The sequence below is a fragment of the Schistocerca nitens genome, chromosome 12 (assembly GCF_023898315.1).
Source record: "Schistocerca nitens isolate TAMUIC-IGC-003100 chromosome 12, iqSchNite1.1, whole genome shotgun sequence".
Classification (NCBI taxonomy): domain Eukaryota; kingdom Metazoa; phylum Arthropoda; class Insecta; order Orthoptera; family Acrididae; genus Schistocerca; species Schistocerca nitens.
This window is the reverse complement of record NC_064625.1, coordinates 154,506,618-154,524,521: the sequence shown is the minus strand read 5'-3', so window position 1 is coordinate 154,524,521 and position 17,904 is coordinate 154,506,618. Positions and strand designations below refer to the sequence as shown.

Here is a 17,904-nt window from a genome sequence, read left to right as displayed (position 1 = left end):
CTGCAAGAGAATTCGCTTGTATTTTTCAATATGCGGTCTGTTGTCGGTTTGAAGGCCTTCCATAACATCGGCAACGTAGTGCAACTCCACCGAGGGCTGTCTGGAGTAGGGTGGAGATAGCAATGTGAAAGTTGCGAGCTGTCGAAGACGATCTTCATATTCCTAATGCGATTAGGACATCGTATACTCTTGACGACGTTTAGCACCTGTGCAGTCAGTCACCCAATTTCAGAATTCATTTTGAGTAATCCTGCTAAATTCCCAAAATATTGTCTTTTTATATTGATGAGTAATATGGATAGTCGTCACGTTCATGTGCCGTCTACAACGCAAATTTAATGTTACTATCCTAGGAACTAACCTGCAATACGTTTTGTATTTCATAATCGGAACTATCTGCATTAACCGTCATCAGAGCAATGTCAGGGAACAGAATGCAGCAGTGCCTTGCTACCTACTTGAGGACCTGCTTGAGTCGTGTTCTAAGGAAAGTGTAGTTGCTGGTTCACATTATAGCGAGAAGTACCGACTTTTCCTTTTCTCTGCAAACATCCAGAACTAAATTCAGTAACTAAATGCTAAGAATATATTTGCATTGTGCCAACTCAAAGATCAATAGATATGGATATAGATATAGATACAGATTTTTATATTTAAAGCCATTCTCGTTCTGCGTTGGAATAAACATCATTCATTATTTGCTTGTTCTTGTTACGATTGTTATTGTCATGCTCTCACTCGCAAGAGTTTTCGCATTCCTATTTGGTATCGATGCACATGAAGAGTGGCTATGAAAGAAGGGAATACTGAATGTTACGTCATGCAGAATACACTCATTTACTTCGGCTCCTCGTGATCTACGCTACAGGAGAAGTGAGATACATAAAGTTGACAGTGTGAGGACAGACCTGGTAGCACAACTGTCCAACTGCACAGTGTTACCACATAAAATGGTGCTGCGGAATCGAAAGTGTAGTACGGACTTTGCCACAGTAGCAGACAGCTGGTAATTTAGGACCATGACCGTGGATTACACTTTGGTCAGTGCTGGTTAGAGTGCTGCAACTGTAAATGGAAGGCTTTGTTTGATAGTCTTATGCTGATGCTGTCTGAATAAATTATGCCATTGGATACAAAGCGGTTTAGTTTTGAGACCTAACCCACGAGGGGGGAAGGCACAGTGGTCTGCTTCAGGAATTCCAAGCTATAAAACACAAAAAACAACCCAGGAAGGGAGACATGCATTTGGAATCTGTTCATCGTTACGGGGTCAAACAAGAGGGTAACATTACTGAAACAATGATCGGGCTACTTAGTATATAATAGAGCATACAGATTTCAAGGAGGAAACGTATGAAGACGCAGACTTCCTCGTTATCAATATGTGCGGCATATCTTTCGTGTTAACGAAAGTAAATTCCCGCTTTACCTCTTCTTACGTGTCAAATGAAATGAATGCCATGAGGAATAGAATATTTGTTGACTGCGTCTCTTCTTGCTTCCATCCTTACCAACATATTTATCATTCTCGTGGTAATCATGACATTGTATGTGTATGCTGCAAAAGATTGCAAGTGGACAAATTCGACATCGAGGTGCAAAGCGTTATATTCAATTCGAATAAGCTTCCGGTGTATTTTTACTTCGTTTGTATTTTTAGATGATTATGAACGTTACGGAAAATTATCTCACATGCTTTATGTTGAATGAGAAACATTGAATGATCCGTTTTGCTTTCCCTACGTTGAAATGATATAATGTCGGCGTCAACAGCCTTCTTCCACGCCGGAAGCTGAAACTTGTATGATTCTGGATTAATAATAATTGAATGTCTCATATGTATACATAGCCCACAAGGCGACGTCAGAAACCATCAGGTGAGAACGCCGCATAAAAACCAAACGTGCGCGCGCGTCTCCACTCTGAAGAACCGTATCGGAGAATCACGGCAAGCATTTCGCTGAAGAGCTGCCTCGTCAGAGAGCCTAGAAATGGCAGCGTCGTAGCAAGTATTTGTCAACATTCTGATAGTGCATTTACTTCCGGGTGTAGGTCGGCGTTACCTCGCTAAATTCACTTGACATTCGTTTTCCACATCGAAGACTCGTACGATATAATCCACTGCAAGATGACACAATTAGAAAGTATATTTAATTTCTGGACTCCAAGAACGGCGTTCTTCACATAAGTAACACCTGTTTGTGTGTGCATTCGGGAGGACGACGGTGCAATCCCGCGCCCGGCCATCTTGATTTAGGTTTTCAATGAATTCCCTAAATCGCTTCAGGCAAATGCCGGGATGGTTCCTTAGGAAGGGCACGGCCGATTTCCTTCCCCATCCTTCCCTAATCCAGGCTTGTGCTCCGTCTCTAATGACATCGTTGTCGACGGGACGTTAAAACAGTAATCTCCACCTCCTCTGTTCGTGTGTTTAAGGTTGCGTTTTGAGGCTCAGGCACCATCGCAGTGACTATATTCCGCCTCTGGCCGCCAGTGTGTCGTTAGCTCAGAGGTTCCCTTGTGCGTTGCAGTGCTTGTACTGTAAGACATAGCAGTTCGAATCACGGTAGAAGCCGCTGACTACAACCTTTTATTTTCCATTTTAATTAATGGAGTTGCAAACTGCTAGTAAAAATTTCTTATGCGAAATCTGAAGAATGCCTTTAAACATCAATCTTCGTCCGATTTCGACTTAGTAAATTAAGTTAATATCATGGATTTCTGCTTTGCAAATTCCAAGGTGCTTCACTGTAAAATAGACCCTGAAAAGATTGAAACCGACTGTCAACGATATAAATTTGAGCTTTGTTCGTCATATAGGTCTAACGTGTCAGAAGGTTGTTTATGAAGTGCACATGTTCATTAATATACACTCCTGGAAATTGAAATAAGAACACCGTGAATTCATTGTCCCAGGAAGGGGAAACTTTATTGACACATTCCTGGGGTCAGATAAATCACATGATCACACTGACAGAACCACAGGCACATAGACACAGGCAACAGAGCATGCACAATGTCGGCACTAGTACAGTGTATATCCACCTTTCGCAGCAATGCAGGCTGCTATTCTCCCATGGAGACGATCGTAGAGATGCTGGATGTAGTCCTGTGGAACGGCTTGCCATGCCATTTCCACCTGGCGCCTCAGTTGGACCAGCGTTCGTGCTGGACGTGCAGACCGCGTGAGACGACGCTTCATCCAGTCCCAAACATGCTCAATGGGGGACAGATCCGGAGATCTTGCTGGCCAGGGTAGTTGACTTACACCTTCTAGAGCACGTTGGGTGGCACGGGATACATGCGGACGTGCATTGTCCTGTTGGAACAGCAAGTTCCCTTGCCGGTCTAGGAATGGTAGAACGATGGGTTCGATGACGGTTTGGATGTACCGTGCACTATTCAGTGTCCCCTCGACGATCACCAGTGGTGTACGGCCAGTGTAGGAGATCGCTCCCCACACCATGATGCCGGGTGTTGGCCCTGTGTGCCTCGGTCGTATGCAGTCCTGATTGTGGCGCTCACCTGCACGGCGCCAAACACGCATACGACCATCATTGGCACCAAGGCAGAAGCGACTCTCATCGCTGAAGACGACACGTCTCCATTCGTCCCTCCATTCACGCCTGTCGCGACACCACTGGAGGCGGGCTGCACGACGTTGGGGCGTGAGCGGAAGACGGCCTAACGGTGTGCGGGACCGTAGCCCAGCTTCATGGAGACGGTTGCGAATGGTCCTCGCCGATACCCCAGGAGCAACAGTGTCCCTAATTTGCTGGGAAGTGGCGGTGCGGTCCCCTACGGCACTGCGTAGGATCCTACAGTCTTGGCGTGCATCCGTGCGTCGCTGCGGTCCGGTCCCAGGTCGACGGGCACGTGCACCTTCCGCCGACCACTGGCGACAACATCGATGTACTGTGGAGACCTCACGCCCCACGTGTTGAGCAATTCGGCTGTACGTCCACCCGGCCTCCCGCATGCCCACTATACGCCCTCGCTCAAAGTCCGTCAACTGCACATACGGTTCACGTCCACGCTGTCGCGTCATGCTACCAGTGTTAAAGACTGCGATGGAGCTCCGTATGCCACGGCAAACTGGCTGACACTGACGGCGGCGGTGCACAAATGCTGCGCAGCTAGCGCCATTCGACGGCCAACACCGCGGGTCCTGGTGTGTCCGCTGTGCCGTGCGTGTGATCATTGCTTGTACAGCCCTCTCGCAGTGTCCGGAGCAAGTATGGTGGGTCTGACACACCGGTGTCAATGTGTTCTTTTTTCCATTTCCAGGAGTGTAGTTCCCTTCTTCTAAATTTTTGCAATAGCATTTAACTGTAGACGTTTTCTAACACCGGCGTTAGCAATTCCTTTCCGTTCTCTGAAACCTTCAAAACGACAAATTTTTCTGGTTTAAATCTGATGACCTTAACTATCACTTCCGATCAACAATAAATACTTCATGAACCCATACATGGAACTCCAAATGTGCAGTGTTCCTGCACTGCTACAGAGCATGCATTGCAAGGTATTCACACAGTTTATCGCATAGACTTACCATAAGGAATGAAACAAGAACTGTAATACACTTTACACCACAGACGCTCACTCTGGCTTGACGAAAACATCCAAACATTGACCAAAAGTTGCACAAATAATTGAGTTTGAAAGGAAAAGAAACGAGGAATGAAGCATTTATAAATTCATCGAATGTAGTGAGGTGGTTTAATTTCGTCCCAGTCTATAAAATTAATTTCGGGCCATACTCAGCTCTTGCCGATTAATGTAATATAATACCCGCCTACTAATCAGGGCGTCTGTCTCCGTTGCTTTTGAGCGTGAATGGAAATTGTAGAAATTTTCTGTGGAGCAACATTTAATAATAAAGCGTTTTAAATCATCAAAAGCGATGAGCGGTAGCAGGCGCTTTCGATAAGGAACGGGGGAGTGCAGCGCCGCTGCTGTCGCCACGGCCGCTGCCAGTAGCCAGCAAATGGATCCCGGAGCTTTGCCGCATACGGCGTCCAGAGGAGGACAGTCTGCGGGAAATCTGCCGCAAAATCGTTACTGGATAAAATTTTGATATCGGTGTGTCACAAAGCGAAATAGATTGAATCTGCGCTACCATTACATTCACGTCTTCAGCATTCAGACAGAAGAGGCTATAAAAATATTTTATGCCAGCTGCTCTCGATCCACTGACATTATGAACAGAAACAACGCACGCTACCGCTAGACCACAGGCGTAATCAGCCTAGAGTGTCTCTATCATGGGACAAGTTTTCCTCCAGGAAGTGCCGCAGTCTACAGTGTTGCCAGATCGTGCAGATAAACGGACTTAGAGAATTTGCGAGTTGGCCATTTTTTTTGTCCCATGTCGCGATCGGCGCGGACTTAGCCTCTGAAGCGGCCGGCCGCCGGTCAAGTTTTATGTCAAAGAGTGTACATCTATGGAGTAAGTCCAAGTACATATAACTGAAAGAAACACCATTCCCTTCAGTGACACACTTGAATAGCCATAATCTGCACACATGTAATACTAAACCTCATACTTAATAAATTACTGGTACTGCTGAGTGCACATTTCAATGCCAGAATACAAGCAGGAAACCAATCTTACCACAGCCTAGCACAACTGCTTCGGTCCAGATATCTCTCCAGACAGTTCAAGATTTGACTGTACAAAACCATGATCCAGCCTGTTGTTCTATATGGCTGTGAGACATGGAGTATCTGGAAACAGGACTTCCATAGAAGATCTTCAGTCCGGTTCTGGATGCAGATACAGAGGAATGGAGGATCAGATACAACCGAGAGCTTGAGGAACTATACCAGCAGCCCAACATAGCAGGAACTGTCAAAGCCAAACGAATGCAGTGGGCCGGCCATGTGGCCCGGATGGAGGATCACAGATGGCCTCGGAAGCTCCTGGATTTCACACCTACAGGAAAGAGACCGCCAGGGAGACCCAAGAAGTGTTGGAGGGGTGGACTCCATGAAGATTTAAACCAAGTGTCAATAGATGTGAATGGATGGTGGATATCAGCAATGGACAGAATACAGTGGAGGAGGAAACTTGTAGATACGTGCAGTCCACTGGGCCTGATCATGTAGCAGTAGTAGTAGTATTGTATTGTATGTTAACCGGGGACCTAGAAACGACGGAGAGGCTCCATCTCCGCTGCAGCCGCGATGGTCAACTTCACCCCTCCACTGTCCCACACTGAACCCAGGGTTACTGTGCAGTTCGGCCCCCAGTAGACCCCCCAGGGAAGTCTCACACCAGACGAGTATAACCCCTATTTTTGCGTGGTAGAGTAATGGTGGTGTACGAGTACGTGGAGAACTTGTTTGTGCAGCAATCGCCGACATAGTGTAACTGAGGCGGAATAAGGGGAACCAGCCCGCATTCGCCTAGGCAAATGGAAAACCGCCTGAAGACCATCCACAGACTGGCCAGTTCACCGGACCTCGACACAAGTCCACCGAGCAGATTCGTGCCGGGGACCAGGCGCTCCTCCCCGCCCGGAAAGCCGTGCAGTCTAACGCACGGCCAACCGGGCGGGCTTAGTAGTAGTAAGTTGTAACACTGTCAAAGTTGTGAGAGTATGTAGCTATTAAGATTCTTAAATCTACTGCATGGTGTATGTACTTTACAAATTTTTTGAAGAGTCCCTTTCAAATGCTATTTTTTTTTTTTTTTTTAATTTAATTACAAGGTGTACAACTTTGCTTCCACCGTTTGCTGATAGGTGGCAACAACGGTAAGTAGCGGTTGAAAGAAACGGATCACAGACATCAGGAAGTTAGCGTGGACCGTGGTCAACATAACCTCATTCGAACATTAGTCGATTTGTGTCTGCATCATTAAGCTGTTCTTGTTTGAAAATGTCAATTTACGAGCCTAATGCTCGTCATTTGCGGGAGGTGTTACTGTTTTGTTTCAATATGAAGAAAACAGTGGCTGAGTCTCATCGAATGCTCTCAAGTACGTATGGTGAGGACGCTATTAGTGAAAGAACGTGTTGTGAGCAGTTTCAACGCTTCAAGAATGGTGATTTTAACGTCGTAGACTGGCATATTGGTGGAAGAGAGAATGTTTTCGAAGATGCAGAATTGGAGACACTCCTGAGTGAAGACTCGTGTCAAACTCCAGAAGAATTGGCACGATTAGTGAAAGTGACACAGCAAGCCATTTCAAAACGTCTCAAGGCTATGGTCATGATTCAGGAAGAACAACTTGGGTCTTGTGTGAGCTGAAACCAAGGGACATTGAACGGCATTTGTGTGTTTGTGAACAGTTGCTACAGAGGCAAAACCGGAAGGGATTTCTGCATCGCAGTGTGACCGGGGACGAAAAATGGGTTCATTACGATAACCCTAAACGCTAAAACCCATGCGGATATTCCGGCCATGCTTCCACGTTGACATCCAAACCGAATATTCACGACTCGAAGAAATGTAGTGAGAAGGGGGCACATGTGTGTGGTGGTTCACGATATCGTAGTGCTGTGAGAGAGCGGCACTTGCGCCTCTGGTTTGAGAATACTGATGCCTAAAGTACGAACATTTCTGAAAAGAAAAACACGTATGTGCTCTCTTTTCTTTTAAAACTATAAATAGTAGCGTCGCTAGTACTGTCTATCGTTCTACTGAACTGAATGAGCGCGACACCATTGATGAAGTTTCAACTTCAAAAGAAGTCTATTGATACCAATTAGCTGAAATAAAAAAAAGACTCATCCAATCCAGAAGTCACTCACAGTTAGAGTAATTAGTTTCTGATGTGTGTGTAGCGGTCATTGATATTTAAAAGTTCGTTTCAGTAATTCTATCACTGTCCGTTTATCAGTTGCTAAGCAACTATCAACAAGCTGACTGTGGAATGATTAATACTTGTCGTATCCCAACAGTAAATCGCTTCTCGCTTGCTTTAAGCATCAAGACGATTACTATGCCGCTCGTATAACTCTTTGATAGTTATTATCAACCTAATGTCCGTAAATTTCGGTTAATGTTACTGAATCATACACGCGACGATAACGCCCGATATCCAGCTGCGTATCTTGAACTCCGCGCCGATATTTGAGAATTCGCGCGCGTTTTGTTTGCACCAAAGTCGGGCTGCGGTTCCCTAGAATAATTTTTAAATCAACTCCGGGTTGTAAATTAACAATTCTATGCCCATTCGTGAAAGTTACAGCAGATCCGCCCTCGACGACTTCTTGATCGCGCACTCGAGCAACACGGAAGTTTTCGTTCTTACAATGAATAATGCAACAAGGTTATTTGTTATGTCAAAGCATAGTTATATCTGTTTCATTAAAACTCATTACCTATTACTTGTTGTACATAATTAAATTCTTTACTTTGTAAATAATCAATAAAATTTAGAAATAAGTGACATGTATAAAAAAGATCTCAAATTGATATGACGTCATGGGTCACTACTGGTTTCGACTCCCCGACACTCATATGATGCCAAGTAGATCCGACTATATAGGACATACTCATGTAATGTTACAAAGGATTCGTACACTGCCCAAACGATTGGAGAAAGTAATGGCCAGCGATGGAAAACATTTTGAATGATACATGTGTAACCAATGTGTTTCATTAAAGCCTCAAATGTTGGGGGAAAAAACAGCGGAAGCAAAGTTGTACATCTTTTAGAATTTCTTGAACCTTATGCTAAAACCGTGTGGTAAGCTCTGATGTAAATAAATTACTATTACATTGAAACATTTAATATATTTTATTTTTATTATTATCAAAATCATACGTTCTGTTTTTTTCTCACAGACACTATCTTTCTTCTCCCTCTTGAGGATACTGCTTATAGTATTATTTTGAATATCTCATAAACCAGAATATCTGATAACGTGCCAACCCCTCTGTTATCTCACCTCACTTCCACCAGTATTGAGTGTATTAAAAAGGACTTTACAACTCTGAAAACTTACATTGATTTATTCATTTAACCTACAGACATGGTTTTTGTGTCATTTCTATAGCAATATACCTTTTTTACCTTACACCTGAACAGGTTCAATGTGACTTCCATTGACTTCCATCTTAATTCGATTTATTGCCAAACTTGATGCAGCATGTCAGGTGTGACTAGTTCAGTTACGAGACGGATTCTGGCTCTGAGCTCTGTTAGAGAAGGTGGTAAGGGGTGAACAAACATGGTATCCTTGATGCCTCCCCAAAAGAAAACAAGTGTCAGTTCTGGTGAATTTAGGGGGCCACGAGATTGGCTCACCTCAGTCCGACCACTCATATGATAACCTTGTTGAACATCCCTGACCGAAATAAACAACAAATAGATATTTAGGAAATCCCTGGTTTTTGAGAGGTAGTATGGCAGTGCACCATCTCGCATATACTGCATGCTGTGATCTTGGTCATCATTGTCAATATGAGGGATTAAAAAGTTTACCAGCACATCTAAGCACACCATTCGGTTGATACTTTTCACCTGGAAAAAGAAAGGTTCATAAACCTTGCTCTTCCTCAGTTACAAAACACATTCACTTTTGGGCTATCACATTCATGTTCCAGAGAGCTTTATGGATTTTCACTGCCTCAAATCCTACGGTTGTGTTCATTAACATTGCCACTTAAGTGAAAAGTCAACAGATCACTAAAGGTAACTGTTCCAAGGAAATCTTCATCTTCATCTGACCAATGTAACATTTCCACACAAAAGTCAGTGCCTTTTAGTTCTTGCACCATTGTAAACCTGTACTATTTGAGATGCAACAGTGTTCTTAACACATACCAAACAGTCACCTGTGGGACATCTAGCTCTTCAGATGTAGGCTGATTTTGTAGGGCTATTCACAAAGCTTCATCTCACTTGCTCTACATCTTCAGACACTCGTGTATGACCTGAGGATCTGATGTGTCTTACAGAAATTCCAGTTTCAATAAAACACTTATGCCACCCATAAAGGTAGAGCGCCTGCCTGGGACTGGTAAAGGCAGCCATCTTTGCTGCATCTGGAGCTAACACTTGTGGTGGCATAATTCTGCACTAGTGTACCACGAGAGTAAAAAAAAGCACTCCGTCTTCAGGCCACGAGTGGCCTACTGGGACCATCCGACCGCCGTGTCATCCTCAGGGAGGATGCAGATAGGAGGGGCATGGGGTCAGCACACCACTCTCCCGGTTGTTACGATGGTATTCTTGACTGGAGCCGCTACTATTCGGTCGAGTAGCTCCTCAATTGCCATCACGAGGCTAGGTGCACCCCGAAAAATGGATACAGCACACGGTGGCCTGGAGGGTCACCCATCCAAGTGCCGACCACGCCCAACAGCGCGGAACCGGTGTAGCCACTGCGGCAAGGCCGTTGACCGTGTGAGTCAACACTTGAACTATATTCTTACAGAATGATGGCAAGATGTTGTAAAAATAAGTTTGTACGAATTTTCAAACCTGTGAAGTTTTAGTTTTGACACACCCTGTACTTTTGCTTCTTTCTCCCCCATGCTCCCCCCACTGTCTTTCTCTCACTCTTTCCTTTTCATATTATTGTTACATTTCATCCTGGATTTTCCATTGTTTAATTTAATTAGTAATTATATCACATGAAAAAAATTCTTTTGCATTTGTTACCAGACTGCCAGGAAGTTTCAGACTGCATGTTGTCCGTATGTCAGCTATGACACTTTCTTCTCAGGAATGGATACATGCATCAAGTTGAAAATTATATCACACACTACAATTTCTGGTCCCTTGGTGGTGTAAAACTGTTAGGCTTCTAAGTGAATACAATCAAAAGATACAGCCATTTATGTCACATTTTTATACTTGTAAACTAACTCATTAAAACCTGTAGGGTACTTCCCATTGACCTATAATCATGAAATTTGTCAAGAAGCAGGTTTTCACAGTACAAGTGAAGGAAAAAACAAAAAATGTGAATTTGTGATTATAATACATGAAAAAATATTTATTTTGTCACTTGCTACCTGACTTCAAACTTAAAATTATATAACATTCTCAAAAGTCTTGGAATTCCTGATACTTTGCCAGTATGAGCGTCAATATAAGGCAAAAATGATTGATATTCTTGATTTCCAGGATGGATGAATTGTCTGTATTCATAATAAAGTTTGTATGGAACCGTCAGACCGTGAGACTTACTTGCACATGAGAATTTTCCATTATAAGTATAGCACTCCATTTCTATTTCATATGTACTGTATGTCTTCACGCTGTCCATCATTACTAGTGTTTCTTCCTATCGAACAATGTCTCTGTTCCTTAGCAATTGTCAAGCAGTGCATTTCAGTATAGATATGGATTATTTGTGGTCTTACAGCTTCTTAACAAACATTGCGATGTAGCTAACAGAACTTTCCAGTCCCTCAATCTAAATATTGAGATAATTTGTAGAAAGAGTAGATAATGAGGTACGTGTTTAATTTTTCTTTGGATTGATATGAATTACCAATTTCTTGCTGTATGTTGGACAGGAGTTTGTTGAATGTCTTTCCACTACAGCACGTAACTCCACTCTGGACCATAAGCAAGGAATCAAACCCTGTGTGAAAATTATTTTTGTGCTTTGTTTTGTGACTCTGTATACCACAGTTCAGTTGAAACTGATTTTTGTTATTAACATCTAGAAAGGTCACTGTTGCTTGTTTGAAGTTGCACAATATGAATCTTTGTGAGATTAAGAGTCAAGCGGTGAGCTATGAACTACTTGTTGGCCCGTTCAGTTGTTATGTGAGCTGTGTCTGCTAGCGCCATGTCCACCTCCATGGCTTCACATTCTGAATTTGCCTGCAGTCGTCTGTTGAGACCACATGCAATTTCCACAGGTCATTCCTATGAAAAAAATTCGATATTAATTATTAACTAAACCATCAGCCATTCAAAAAAATTAAATAGTAATGTTCAACTCCAGATTATCTGCACTTTCTCTAGGTGTTGACCAGTCAACCTGTACATAAGTAACTGAATTTATGTTATCAGTTTGTGTTATTTTCACTTTTCTCCATTTTTCAGATACAAAAAATATTGAGGCAGTATTCTCGACTGTCCGAGATTTCATCATAAAGAAGATGTTGGAACAGTGCCATGTCTTCTAACAATATTGACAATTGCAATGTATTGTTCTGTTGGCTTCCTGGCAAGAGCTATAGATGGCAACAATTTGTTCTCAAAACGTTTCTGAAATTATAAATCCATATTATATGGTATTTTTATTAATTAGGAAAATCTAGGAGCAAATTTATTGTGTGTCCATGTAAGAACTGTAAATTTTAAGGAAGATAATCAGTTTTACGAATTACTGTGATAAAGAAAAAATATATGCTGACTGTTAAATAAAATGCTTTCAGAATTACAAACTTAAATATCTTTTTATTTTAATTATTCATACACTGTGTGCTCATGTAATGATTATGAGATCAAAAAGGACAATCATTCTACAAAAGCAGGTAAGTTGAACACTCAACATATTCTAGCCTACCTTCCTGACCACACTGCTTACTTGCACCTTGGACCTCAGATGTTACAGTTTTTCTAATTGCTTCTGTCTTTCCTCCCCCAATCTCAAGGATATACCACCAGCTTTGACTTCTCTGCTGTGATTCATTTTTCTGTTCAAGTTTCCATTGCTTCTTTGCAGCTGAATGCTGCCTTCTCTTTCGTGCTTCTCTCTGTCTGATCAGTGTTTTCTCTGTCCCTATTCCATGTACTGTGTTCTCTGACACTTAAAAGTTTCAGCTGCTTGACACATTGACTGATTCCGCATGCATGGCAATACTTGAAGCAACTGCTTCACTTCTTCCTGCAGCTAATTAATTTCTGGCTTGTTTTAAATGTTAAAGTGACATTAGTGAAGCTCTCAGGTATCCTTTCAGAAAGAATCACTTAAAGTTGCAATATTTTCACCAAGTACTTGATTAATGCCCTCAAATATTGATGTAGAATGTCAGAAGACCTTGCTATTGGCTGTCATTCAAGGATCCCAACAGCACATTAAACCTCAAACTAATTATATATAAGACACTGACAGCAGTAAAAAGCTAAACATTTTGACATTTTTTGAAGGGATAATTGATGGATCTGTTAACAACATTCTTGAAAATTATTTAGTGAAATATGAAGTAGTTGCTTTTGCAGAATCTAAGTAAGTCACTTTCTTTGAGGGAATTTTCAGTGGGCCCCACAAATTAAAATATTTATTTTGGATATGCTCAAATTTATAATTGACACACTTTCACTGACCCATCATTCGTAACTAAGCCAACTGCATCACTTAATTCAAGAAATAATTTATTTTTATTTGGGGATCAAACTTATCATGCTGAATCTAACGATTATTGAATGCAGAATGGTTCAAAACATTTCAAACTGTAATGAGCATAAACAACAAAATACTTATAAATATTAATACAGTTGTTCTAAGGATAGCGCGTGGTTTTCCACTGGTTTCTGTATTTCACAGTGTATAACTCAGATGCAGTTTGCCATTACTTTCACCTTACTGCCTGAGGCTGAGGGCTTTAGATTTTAAATTATGTGGTCTTTCATATGTTGAAGAAACATTACAGGGAACACCTGAAAATTAGTCATGCTGCAAAAACTTGAGAGATCACATTGTTGTTATTGTGGTCTTCAGTTCTATAACTGGTCTACTGTAGCTCTCCACAGCAGTCTAGTCTGTGCACACCTTTTCAACTCTGTACAACTACTGCAAACCCCACATCCATTAGAACCTGCTTACTGTACAATTTCTACCTCAGAAACTTTCTTCCATTAGCAAACTGATGATTTCTTAACGTCTCAGGATGTGTCCTGTTGACCAGTTGCTTCTTTTAGTTTTGTTGTGCCACAATTTTTTTTCCACCAAACTCATTTCATCACCTGCTCATTAGTTACTCAGTCTACCCATCTAATCTTCAGCATTCTTCTATAGATGTATATTTTAGAAGCTTTTATTCTCTTCTTGTCCAAACTGTTTATTACACAATATGTATTCACACCTGCAAATATGGACAACCATCAGCTGTATAACAGAATGACATGTCACTTCTCTACAAGGCTACACCCCAGACTAATACCTTCAGAAAAGACTTCCTAGCACTTCAGTTTATACAGTGCTAACAAATTTCCGTTTGAGAAATGCTTTTCTTGTTATTGCCAGTCTGCAATTCATATCCTCTCTACCAGGCTGTAGAACTGTCTCACCAAGCACACGCTGACCCACGGGCAGGTGCAGATTTGGTACGCGACCCGTCAGGCGCTCCTACTGTATTACGTGACTACACAGTGCGCTCTGTTGGGTGCACACTCGACAATTGGCATCATAGAATTTATTAACGCTTCACACTTTGCAGTGAACGTAGCGCTGTAACAATGACATTTCGAAATAACCTGTTGCCCTTTCCCCTTCCTTAGGAAGAACAATTTTCATTTGTTGACAAAGATGAATTGCCTCCACAGTCAGTCTGCCACGGAATGCTTACTACAATGAAGAAGTACATCCAGTGTCACTGTGTGTCCCTTCGTGCTGTGCAGTTTGATGACATTGACAGCAATGCGAGAAAGCGACCTGTTGCCACACTGAAGAGCCAAGTACAGCAACAGATAATTTTGAGGCAGAAGAAAGTTGTAACGTAGAATTTCTGTGTTCTTCATATGCACCAATTTTAATTTTTACACATTTTATGTAATTAATTTTAGACAGCTGTTATATACCTCCCTAATCTGAAAGGTACGATACGCTATAACATCTTTACCATTGAAGGTCTCAAGTCCTGGAACTGTTTTAACTTTATCACCATTATAAGGAACTACTGCAATGATGATCCACCCATTTACCGCACAGAGCTGCATCAACTTTGGTAAATGTGAAATCAAGAACACATCCACAAAACACTGAGGGGCCTTGTAATATAACTTGAGCTCCAAGACCATTCACTGTAGTAATCTCCAAATCATCGACAGCCTTGTAGGCAGTTGACGGAAACGCGAAAAAGCGACCGGTTGCCACATTGAGGAGCAAAGTACAGCAACAGATAATTCTGAGGCAGAAGAAAGTTGTAATGTCGACTTTCTGTGTTCTTCATATGCACCAATTTTAATTTTTACACATATTTTATGTAAATAATTTTAGACAGCTGATGAGGAGCACTCAACTGATGGGGCATTACGAGCAAGCTACAAAGTTGAACACATCATTACAAGAAGAGGTGTGCCATTTTCAATGGGGCCCTGTTCAAATCCTGTTTGCTGGCAGTCGAACAGTGCTTGACACCATGAGATGTAAGGAAATCTGAAGGAGTGTGCCTCTCCAAGGAAACAGTTTCTGGTAGAATCTGAGACTTGGATGCAAATCTGGAAAACCAATTGAAGGGGAAGGATCAGACTTTGGTTGCTTATTCATTAGCACCTGATGAAACCGCCGATGTAACAGACTGTGCACAGTTTTGTAATATTCGTGCCGGTTGGTGACTGCGAACTACAGGTTTACGAGGAACTATTAGATGTTACACCTATGGGTCTCGATATATTTGAGGTGGTCTGTGAATCCATTGAAAACATGTTTTCCATGGGACAGGGCTCTGTTCTGTGGCGACAGATGGAGCTCCGCAGGGAGTCAGATATAGAGTGTGGTGTCACCGCCAGACACCACACTTGCTAGGTGGTAGCCTTTTAATCGGCCGCGGTCCGTTAATATACGTCGGACCCGCGTGTCGCCACTATCAGTGATTGCAGACCGAGCGCAGCCACACGGCAGGTCTAGAGAGACTTTCTAGCACTCGCCCAGTTGTACAACCGACTTTGCTAGCGATGGTTCACTGACAAAATACGCTCTCATTTGCCGAGACGATAGTTTAGCATAGCCTTCAGCTACGTCATTTGCTACGACCTAGCGAGGCACCATTATCAGTTACTATTGATATTGTGAATCCTGTACTGTCCAGACCGACATTCATCATTAATGGATTAAAGTTAAGTATTCCACCAGCTACGTCCTTTTTTCTAAATTCTAATTTCCTTGTCCTGTTCCAGACCTCACACCAGCCTGCGTGAGCTAAAACGCGGGCCTTTTGGCCTCCTCTAGTAACACGGTGTTGGCTCTCCTGCCAACCAAAACATAGAGTTGCAATATCATTGACAAAACTCAAAATTTTATTTCTACCTCTGAACATTAACCCTGCTCCCAAATTTCTCCTGGGTCTCCCTTAGTGTTTGCTCAAGGTACAGATTGAATAACATCTGAGAGAGGCCACAATTGTGTCTCACTCCCTCCTGAACTACTGCTTCATACTGAAGTGACAGAAGTCACGGGACAGCGATTTACACATATACAGGTGGTGGTGATACACGAGGTATAAAAGGGTAGCGCATTAGCGGAGCTGTCACTTGTACTCCGGTGATTCGGATGAAAAGGTTTCTGACACGATTACAGCTGCATGACAGGAATTAACAGACTTTGAATGTGGAATGGCAATTGCAGCTAGATGCATGAACATTCCATTTTGGAAATTGTTAGGGAATTCAATATTCTGAGAGCTACAGTGTCGAGAGTGTGCCGAGAATATCGGACTTCGAGCAATACCTCTCACTGTGAACAATACAGTGGCTAATGGCCTGTACTTAACAACCGAGAGCAGTTGTTAATGGAAACAGACAAGCAACACTGCACAGAATTATTGCAGAAATGAATGTGGGATGTATGAGGTATGTCCACAAAGTAAGTTCCATTTGGTTATATAAAACACACGTACAGATACATAAAAAATATTTATTGTACAGAAATCTACAACTGTTAAACTACTTTTCTACTTAGCTTACGAAATTTTGTAAGCACTTGTCATAGCGTGGCACAAGTTTTTGTATGCCTTCTTCATAGAAGGTTGCCACCTGCGTACTCAACCATGTGGTGACACGTTCTTTCAGCTCATCATCATCATCGAAGTGTTGACCACCGAGGACAGATTTTAGGTGTAAGAAGAGACAAAGTCACAAGGAGTGAGGTCTGGGCTGTACGGAGGATGATCAAACGTGTCCCAGTGAAATTCCCGTAAGAGTTGTTTGGTCACATTCGCTTTGTGAGGTCGGGCATTATCGTGGAAAAAAACAACACTTTTTGACAGCAATTCTCGGCACTTGTTCTCTATTGCACAAGTGCAATTTCTTAATGGTCTTGCAGTAACCGTGAGCATTGATTGTTTGGCATCGTGGCAAGAAATCAATCAGCAAAATGCCTTTTCTGTCCCAAAAAACGTTGCACATGACTTTTTGAGGTGTCAAGATTTGCTTAGGCTTAACCTTCGTTGGGGATGAAGTGTTCCTCCACTCCATCGATTGCCGTTTTCTTTCAGGGGTGTCGTATGATAGCCAAGTTTCATTCCCCGTGACTAACCGAGAAAGAAAACCATCACCTTCTTCATTGTAGCATGTCAGAAACTGAAGTGCACTGCCCATCCATCGTTTTTTTGTGTTGTTCATTAAGAATTTTGGGTACCCAATGTGAGCAAAGTTTTCAAAATTTCAGTTTTTCAGTAACAATTTCACGAATTAGTGATCGTGAGATTTGCGGAACTTCCATAGCAAGGGCACTAAGTGTAAACTTACAGTTGTGCTTAATGTTCCCTTCAATTGTGTGAACCAGTTCATCAGTAACTACAGACAGGCGTCCACTTCGTTCTTCGTGCACTTTGTTCTTCGTGCGCTTGATCGTGTCCTTCATTGAACAGTCTGACCCATCTTCTTACCATTCAATCACTCGTAGCATTTTGTCCGTAAACCTTGCAGATTTGCTGACGAATTGCCTTTGGTTTAACTTTCTTTGCATTTAGAAAACGAATCACAGATCTGATTTCACATGCGGCAGCATTTTCAATTACGGCTGACATTATAAAGAAGCACTACAA

General features: G+C 42.3%; 1 protein-coding gene across 1 annotated transcript in view; it reads left to right on the top strand.

Annotated features, from left to right (window-relative positions):
- Window positions 1-12,369, top strand: part of LOC126215104 (guanine nucleotide-binding protein subunit alpha-11-like) — a 140,071-nt gene extending 127,702 nt beyond the window's left edge. Inside the window, exon 8 of the mRNA XM_049941755.1 lies at window positions 12,020-12,369. Coding sequence (XP_049797712.1) covers window positions 12,020-12,102 — 83 coding nt within the window. The 3' untranslated portion in view covers window positions 12,103-12,369. The remainder of the gene's footprint in view (window positions 1-12,019) is intronic.
- The last annotated feature ends 5,535 nt before the right edge of the window (window positions 12,370-17,904 follow it).